At 42.9% G+C, this 9,467-nt stretch overlaps 1 protein-coding gene across 6 annotated transcripts in view; it reads right to left on the bottom strand.

Annotated features, from left to right (window-relative positions):
* Nucleotides 1-9,467, bottom strand: part of LOC110505226 (protein Smaug homolog 1) — an 86,468-nt gene that overhangs the window by 74,906 nt on the left and 2,095 nt on the right. For all 6 annotated transcript variants that reach the window (XR_005039592.2, XM_036962991.2, XM_036962996.2 and 3 more), the window contains exon 2: nucleotides 7,005-7,607. Coding sequence is in view for 5 of the 6 variants with exons in the window: in XM_036962991.2 (XP_036818886.2) it covers nucleotides 7,005-7,200 (196 nt within the window). In the remaining variant the exon portion in view is untranslated. The remainder of the gene's footprint in view (nucleotides 1-7,004; nucleotides 7,608-9,467) is intronic.

The raw sequence follows: 9,467 nt of genomic DNA, 5'->3' as shown, positions 1-9,467 counted from the left end.
AAAAGAAAAGATCAGACATGACCACTTCCTGAAGAGTCCTTCTATAGGGACAGTGTGGTCCTCACAAAGGCTGCTCTGACAGCCAGGTCCTCCTAATGTTACAGCTCCCTGAGGTGACGATGTCATCATGTCTTTACCACACTGAATTATCCTTGCCTCCACCACTTCTGAATGAGCAAGCGGCGCTACCAACACTTGACCAATCCAGCTAGATGTCCCCTGCGGTACTACATTGGAGAATGTGTGCGATGGCACTGCAGACGTAATCTCAAATGTGACAGCCCTCCATTCTGTCCATAAAAGAAGATGCTCTTAGATAGAACTGGACAAGAGTGCCATTGCTTCTTAGTCCTGACCAACAAAGCACCTGTTCAGTTTGAAGTGGATATTCCTGGACATATAGATAGTAGCCTAAATATTAATAGGCTGAACATGACAGTGGAGGATAATTTGACGTGTAGGTGTGGCATCAGCTCTCTTTTTCCAAGAGAAAACTAGGTTTGCTGTGCTTAAGACATATGGAGATGGCGAAAAAGGGAGAGATTCTGAGTATGAGAGAGGGAGAGGGAAGAGGGTTAGTAGAAATAGAAAGGAATAGAGAAACACACACATGCCTGAGCGGTGAGTGCCACAGAATAGCTGCCTGTACGTTAGCCACCAGCCCTTCCTGCCTCCCCTTTACCAGTCAGTCCACAGTGAAAAACGCTCCAATGAAGTCAGTCATTGATAACAGTAGCCCTCCTGTCCTCGCCCAACCCCACCACCCTACCCTGTCCTGCTCTGCAGTCCGCCTCTGGGACAGAGGTGGGAGGGGGAAGAGAGGGGTAAACACTAGAGGTCTTTACAGGTCCAAAAAGTTGGACCTATTCCGAAATGGACCTGGGGCTTTCCCACCCGGACCCAATATGCATAAATATTTTTGTTAAATATAGGAGACCACTTCCGAACAGACCCAACGACAACTAGACTAGTTCAGTATAGACCTGGTTGGATCCAGACCCGGTCTGAGTCAATTCTAGCGAGGGAAGCAGCAGAGAAGTAATTTTTTAAGCTACTTTATTAACCAGAGCTGATAAAGCGCGAGAGGAGGGAGAGAGAGGTGCCGCTCTAGCAGGCGGGAGAGGGGCCGTACTGTGAGCGAGTGACACAAGAAGGGTGTAATTGCAGACCACAATTTGGGGCGTTTTCTGATATAGGTGTTTCTTGATATCAAGTTATACTCATTGGTCTGTAGCAGTTTCTTGTGTGTCAGGGACAACAGTTAACAACAGAAGCATTGTAGCTAACCCTAACACTTTTCCCAACCTTAACCTCAGTCTCCTAACCTGCCTCGCCAATTCACATTACCTGCCTCGCCAATTCACATTACCTGCCTCGCCAATTCACATTACCTGCATCGCCAATTCACATTACCTGCCACGCTAGTTATCCTAACCTGCTACAGTGGGGCAAATAAGTATTTAGTCAGCCACCAATTGTGCAAGTCTCCCACTTAAAAAGATGAGAGGCCTGTAATTTTCTAGGTACACTTCAACTATGACAGACAAAATGAGAAGAAAATAAATCCAGAAAATCACATTGTAGGATTTTTAATGAATTTATTTGCAAATTATGGTGGAAAATAAGTATTTGGTGAATAACAACAGTTTCTCAATACTTTGTTATATACAGTGCCTTGCGAAAGTATTCGGCCCCCTTGAACTTTGCAACCTTTTGCCACATTTCAGGCTTCAAACATAAAGATATAAAACTGTATTTTTTTGTGAAGAATCAACAACAAGTGGGACACAATCATGAAGTGGAACGACATTTATTGGATATTTAAAACTTTTTTAACAAATCAAAAACTGAAAAATTGGGCGTGCAAAATTATTCAGCCCCTTTACTTTCAGTGCAGCAAACTCTCTCCAGAAGTTCAGTGAGGATCTCTGAATGATCCAATGTTGACCTAAATGACTAATGATGATAAATACAATCCAGCTGTGTGTAATCAAGTCTCCGTATGAATGCACCTGCACTGTGATAGTCTCAGAGGTCTGTTAAAAGCGCAGAGAGCATCATGAAGAACAAGGAACACACCAGGCAGGTCCGAGATACTGTTGTGAAGAAGTTTAAAGCCGGATTTGGATACAAAAAGATTTCCCAAGCTTTAAACATCCCAAGGAGCACTGTGCAAGCGATAATATTGAAATGGAAGGAGTATCAGACCACTGCAAATCTACCAAGACCTGGCCGTCCCTCTAAACTTTCAGCTCATACAAGGAGAAGACTGATCAGAGATGCAGCCAAGAGGCCCATGATCACTCTGGATGAACTGCAGAGATCTACAGCTGAGGTGGGAGACTCTGTCCATAGGACAACAATCAGTCGTATATTGCACAAATCTGGCCTTTATGGAAGAGTGGCAAGAAATCTATCTTAAAGATATCCATAAAAAGTGTCGTTTAAAGTTTGCCACAAGCCACCTGGGAGACACACCAAACATGTGGAAGAAGGTGCTCTGGTCAGATGAAACCAAAATTGAACTTTTTGGCAACAATGCAAAACGTTATGTTTGGCGCAAAAGCAACACAGCTCACACACCATCCCCAATGTCAAACATGGTGGTGGCAGCATCATGGTTTGGGCCTGCTTTTCTTCAGCAGGGACAGGGAAGATGGTTAAAATTGATGGGAAGATGGATGGAGCCAAATACAGGACCATTCTGGAAGAAAACCTGATGGATTCTGCAAAAGAACTGAAAACTGCTGTTCACAAATGCTCTCCATCCAACCTCACTGAGCTCGAGCTGTTTTGCAAGGAGGAATGGGAAAAAAATTCAGTCTCTCGATGTGCAAAACTGATAGAGACATACCCCAAGCGACTTACAGCTGTAATCGCAGCAAAAGGTGGCGCTACAAAGTATTAACTTAAGGGGGCTGAATAATTTTGCACGCCCAATTTTTCAGTTTTTGATTTGTTAAAAAGGTTTGAAATATCCAATAAATGTCGTTCCACTTCATGATTGTGTCCCACTTGTTGTTGATTCTTCATAAAAAATACAGTTTTATATCTTTATGTTTGAAGCCTGAAATGTGGCAAAAGGTCGCAAAGTTCAAGGGGGCCGAATACTTTCGCAAGGCACTGTATATACACACATACATACACTAATGTTTAAAAAAGTTTGGAGTCTCTTAGAAATGTACTTTTCTTTTAAAAAAGTGCCATTTGAAATAACAATTGATTAGAAATACAGTGTAGACATTATTAATGTTGTAAATGACTATTGTAGCTGAAAACGGCAGACTTTTTGTGGAATATCTTCATAGATCTACAGAGGCCCATTATCAGCAACCATCACTCCTGTGTTCCAATGGCACATTGTGTTAGTTAATCCAAGTTTATAATTTTAAAAGGCTAATTGATCAATATAATTTTTTTTTGTAATTATGTTAGCACAGCTGAAAACTGTTGTCCTGATTAAAGAAGCAATAAAACTGTCCTTCTTTAGACCAGTTGAGTATCTCATGCATCAGCATTTGTGGGTTCGATTACAGGCTCAAAGTGGCTAGAAACAAAGACCTTTCTTCTGAAACTTGTAAGTCTATTCTTGTTCTGAGAAATTAAGGCTATTCCATGAGAGAAATTGAAGATCTCGTACAACGCTGTGTTCTACTCCCTTCACAGAATATCGCAAACCGGCTCTAACCAGAATAGAAAGAGGAGTGGGAGGCCCCGGTGCACAACTGAGCAAGAGGAAAGGTACATTACAGTGTCTAGTTTGAGAAACAGACGCCTCACAAGTCCTCAACTGGCAGCTCATTAAATAGTAACTTCAAAACACCAGTCTCAACGTCAACAGTGAAGAGGCGACTCCGGGATGCTGGCCTTCTAGACAGAGGTCCTCTGTCCAGTGTCTGTGTTCTTTTACCCATCTTAATCTTTTATTTTTATTGGCCAGTCTAAGATAGAGTTGCAAAGAAAATCCATATCTCAGACTGGCCAATAAAAATAATAGATTAATATGGACAAAAGAACCGTCACTGGACAGGGGAACTCTGTTTAGAAGGCCAGCATCCCGGAGTCGCCTCTTCACTGTTGACGTTGAGACTGGTGTTTTGAAGTTACTATTTAATGAGCTGCCAGTTGAGGACTTGTGAGGCGTCTGTTTCTCAAACGAGACACTAATGTAATTGTCCTCCTGCTCAGTTGTGCACCGGGGCCTCCCACTCTTTCCATTGTGATTAGAGCCAGTTTGCACTGTTCTGTGAAGGGAGTAGTACACAGCATTGTATGAGATATTCAGTTTATTGGCAATTTCTCACATGGAATAGCCTTCATTTCACGGAACAAGATTATACTGACAAGTTTCAGAAGAAAGGGCTATGTTTCTAGCCATTTTGAGCCTGTAATCAAACCCACAAATGCTGATGCTCCAGATACTCAACTAGTCTGAAGGCCAGTTTTATTGCTTCTTTAAATCAGGACAACAGTTTTCAGCTGTGCTGACATAATTGCAAAAGGGTTTTCTAATGATGAATTAGCCTTTTAAAATGATGAACTTGGATTAGCTAACACAACATGCCATTGGAACACAGGAGTGATGGTTGCTGATAATGGGCCTCTGTATGTAGATATTCCATTTAAAACATCTGCCGTTTTCAGCTACAATAGTCATTTAAAACATGAACAATGTCTACACCGTATTTGATGTTATTTAATGGACAAAAGTGTTTTTCCTTCAAAAACAAGGACATTTCTAAGAGACCCCAAACTTTTAAAAAGTAGTGTATGTGCTTATAGATATCTTTCTCTATTTTAGGTGCTCAAAATAGCAAATCAAAATACTTCAACCTAGTCAAAATCCCAAATCTCTCTGCCAAATCTGAAAATGTGATATCATTGAGTGACTAAAATAAATCCCCCTCTCCCCAGTCTCTTTCTCACACACATACATATAGTCTTGACTTGATGCTGTGACAAGCAGAAAATAAGTTGCATCACTCTGTTCAGGGGAACAAGGCAGCCTCTTCACGCAGTGAAATAAGTAGGTCACTGTGGATTCCTTTCATTAGTACAGTACTTTCCAAATAGTTGCGCCTTTCCACTCAACTTGGAGCTTCCAGCTGCAAATTAACCCTGTGAGGGACACAGGCTTCCATTTCTACCACAAAGATGGATATTTTTCCAACTTTCTCACGACAATAAAAAATTGACAACAACCACAACAAGTATTGAACTTACACATCTAAAATCTGTCTGAGCCAATAAGCTTATTAGGTTGAGATTTTAAAAATTGTTCCTTGCCATCCAGACTTCTGTGTCTGAAGAGATGACAATAAACATGACAATAGATACGATTCTGGCATAAACTTGATAAACTTGATATCAGTGTAGACAGAGAGCAAAGACAGTCTTTCTGGAATGTAATGACTACTGACTAAGTATAGCCACAAAATTGATCCATAGACAACATTGCAGCAGCACTGAAAGAATGGTCCATTGCTGGGGGCATTGCCGACTGTCACTCTCAGCTTGTTGAGCCAACAGAAGCAGGGTCGACCGCAGGCTGACACAGGTGAGACTGACAGGCGTGGCAAGACCCAGACAAATGGCTAAGTAGCTATAAAACGGTGTTCCTATAGTCTTAGGTTGCATTTTTATTTGCAATTATATACATTCTCCTACAGGACTGCTAATCTGAATGGTTTTAATACAGTGGGTGAAAAAAGCAATGAGAAAATATACCCAGTCCATTTACACATCAATTTTCATGACGTAAGAGAAACAAGGAAGGCAGATATTCAGAGGTACTGGGATGTACCCATCGAGCAGCCGATTTGCTACACTTTGTAGCATCAAGATCCATACAGTCACATTCATGTCCAGTTCACCACCACTGTACAAGTACTAGCCTGGTCCCAGATCTGTTCAGCATGACAATGACCATAAGAGTTGGCCAAACAGATATGGGACCAACCTACTATTAAAACAAGCTCGTTAAAGCAGTATGATCCCAAATGGAGCTAAACTATTCCTATAAACCCACGAGTTGATGATTTGAACCCATCCTCGCTGAGTCTTCTCTGCCTCCTCTGATCTCTGACAGTAAACACCCGACTAGGGCTTGGGTGTGACCCCCTTAAGGAGATATTTGGGGATTTTGCCAAAGAAGCCCTTTACCTATTTCCCCAGTATCAGATGTATCTAGTGAATACCATTTTTATGTCTCTATGTGCAGTTTGAAGAAAGCTAATAATTGCTTACTCGCGTCAGCGCAATGACTGGAAGTCTATGGCAACACAAGGTGTTGGTGAGGCTAAGAGAGGCAGCCACTGCCCACTATGAACTCTGATGGGAATCCAATGTTGCTGTGTGTGTGTGTGTGTGTGTGTGTGTATGCTGTGCATTTGTGTGTGTGTGTAGGGGAAAATGATAACATATCCATCTTAACAGACGGTTTCTCATCGATGTGTATTAAGGCGGTGCAGACAGACAGTGGTGGTACCAGCTATACAGCTGTAGACATCAGATCAGTACACACACACACACACACATACACACAGACAGTGTTTTTTCTCATCATCACAGCACACCAGCCAGAGCCTCACTCTATTTTTCATGAGTCAGTTTGGTTGCCAGGGTGTTTCCATAGTCACGTACCAGCCTGATGCAACAAACCAGCCCCCCCAACTGATTTATCCCCACAGCAGAGCACTGGAGTCCTGTATGATCTGGTGTCCAATTCAAAGATGGTGCGAGGCCAGCTAGTGCAATGACCTCATCGTTGCCATGCCACAATACACTGACTGGGCAATGGGCACGGTTAACCCTTCGCTGTCTGTAGAAGTGCGTAAGGCATTTATAGGGAATGACATACCTTCAAATTTGTGTGTGTGTGTTTGTGAAGTGGCATTGGTACCAGAAGCACCAACCCTTTCCAAACGTCAACAGAGCAGAGCCATTGGTAATCATCAACTTCAATGGACAGTCAAGATGGAGATAATGTGTGTCGGTGTGCCTACCTGGGTTATTGGCTTCCCCCTCCAACACGTGGAGCTCGGTGCATTCGGCCAGGCTGTGCTCCAGACACAGCTGCAGGAAACGGGCCTGGGTCCGCGACACCCGCTTCAGCAGCGACAGCAGAGCCACCGTCTGCTCACACTCATTCCATCCCTTAAACCAGCTTCCCAGGACACCCACCTGGTCGCGAAACATCATGGTCTGGGGGACAGGCACTAAGCAGAATGGGGAAACCAGTTAGAGTGACCCCCCCTGGTGTCACAAGAGAATTAGGTTAACGGAGGTCTTGGAGCTGTGTTGGTTCAACTTTGGTCAAAGCTTGTGTTGTGTTCCTCTCGCTTTCTCGGGTTGGTTGTGCTCTTCCCTTTGCCTGTTTCTGTTGTTGATGTTGAGTAGACAGCAGTAGGTGTGCTCAGTTCAAGTGGCATATCATCATCCGGGCTTTTAGCATTGCAAGTGTAGCTTCAGCTTGAGGGGAGCAAGGTGCTCTCCTAGGTGCATCTGCCAAAGGGCGGGGGTTAACAGACGGGAGAGTCAGCTTTCTTCCTGCACGGTCACACCAGTGTTACCCCTGTTGCCATTTTCCACAGGGATCCCCCTTAGACCTGAAATTATGGAAATAAATGGTTGAGAGACATGGTCACACACGCTCACACACACACGGCATTCCAAAACCCATCCAGCAGTCTTTACTGACCGTGAATACCAAACACTGAGGAAATGTGACAGTGCCTGTTGCTTCAGCAAACATTGCTCTCCGCAGACTTGAAATAGACGATTATTTAAAGAAACTGTTCTCCATTGAAAACCACGATATTAGTGACACCAATTCCTTACTGCAACAAAGCCTGTATGTATCATACCTTTCATCTAAAAGTAGTTGCGCTCTACCGTATAGATGCGAGGCTGTGGCATTCACCACCGGGACCAAAAAATATGATTGTCAGTAATTGGAGCAACATCAAATCAAATGTATTTATATAGCCCTTCGTACATCAGCTGATATCTCAAAGTGCTGTACAGAAACCCAGCCTAAAACCCCAAACAGCAAGCAATGCAGGTGTAGAAGCACGGTGGCTAGGAAAAACTCCCTAGAAAGGCCAAAACCTAGGAAGAAACCTAGAGAGGAACCAGGCTATGTGGGGTGGCCAGTCCTCTTCTGGCTGTGCCGGGTGGAGATTATAACAGAACATGGCCAAGATGTTCAAATTTTCATAAATGACCAGCATGGTCTAATAATAATAATAAGGCAGAACAGTTGAAACTGGAGCAGCAGCACGGTCAGGTGGACTGGGGAGAGCAAGGAGTCATCATGTCAGGTATTCCTGGGGCATGGTCCTAGGGCTCAAGTCAGTTTAAACTGGAGCAGCATCCCGAATGGTATTTCTAAAGAGAAGGGCGCTGGTCCCTGATGTTTTAATGTTACAGACTGCTATGTTCAAAGTAGCTCTCGAAAACCCTTCTCCGTAGGCTTTTCAGTAGTTTGCGTCGCCCATGGTTGGCTGAATGTGAACTACAATTCCGACACTGTTTAAATGTTTAGAAATAACCATTGTTTGCGAAACATATGAAAGATAAAGGGCATATCAGCAAAAAATAATCTTTCAAATAAAAAAAGCATCTGTAACAGTTTTGCACAGAGACATACACTGTGTGTGCCCCCAAGTTGACGAACTACACTTCCTCCCCAGTTACGCTAAAGCCTGTCACATGCTTCCCAGTCAAAGCATATAGTGCATATATTAGGACACATTTTTGTGATGTTTTTGTTAGTTTCGGTGTTCGGAAGGTTTTTCCTTCGGGCTGTTCGAGCACATATTTTTCTTGAGGCAAGTCAAAGTTCATTAGCCGAAGTCTACTCCCCTTCATCAGTGATTGATCAACAGTACTTATTCTAGTAGGTGTGGGAACATTAAGTGTTTATCATCATTCAACAAAATATTCAAAAATACTGCACCAAACATCTTAGCTAGATGTAAAATTGCACAATTTTCACACTTGGTCCCATTCAGACAATTGTTATGAACTCTGTGCGGTTCGCTTAATTTTTGGTGAAAGGTTAACATTCCAAAAGGAACTCAGACCCCACAAAAGAGCTCCCGAAGCAAACAGAACTGAGACAATCTCGAGAGGTGGTCTGAGTTCCATTCGCTTGAATTCCATGGACCAGTTATTTTTTTTTAGGGCAATAAGAACACAAAGCTCCCCAGGATTCGCTTGTAATTACACACACCTTTGCCCCTGCCATAACCTCTCACATTGGTGCCACAAGAGAGAACATTTTGATGTGCAGTTTTGCAGGAAAAACGCGTGCCATTTTTGGATATTGATTAGCGATTGTCAAAGACGCACAGAAATTACAAAATATGTGTCTAGTTTTTAGTTCCAATTATTTGTTTGCAATATCTGATCTATAAGAGAGCTTCGTAAGCTGTTTATTCGATTGTGGGGTTTGAATGTTGTGA

The sequence above is a fragment of the Oncorhynchus mykiss genome, chromosome 25 (genome assembly GCF_057628025.1).
Source record: "Oncorhynchus mykiss isolate SJ-2025 chromosome 25, ASM5762802v1, whole genome shotgun sequence".
NCBI lineage: Eukaryota > Metazoa > Chordata > Actinopteri > Salmoniformes > Salmonidae > Oncorhynchus > Oncorhynchus mykiss.
The sequence above is the reverse complement of the archived record's forward strand: the minus strand, read 5'-3'. Positions and strand labels throughout refer to the sequence as shown.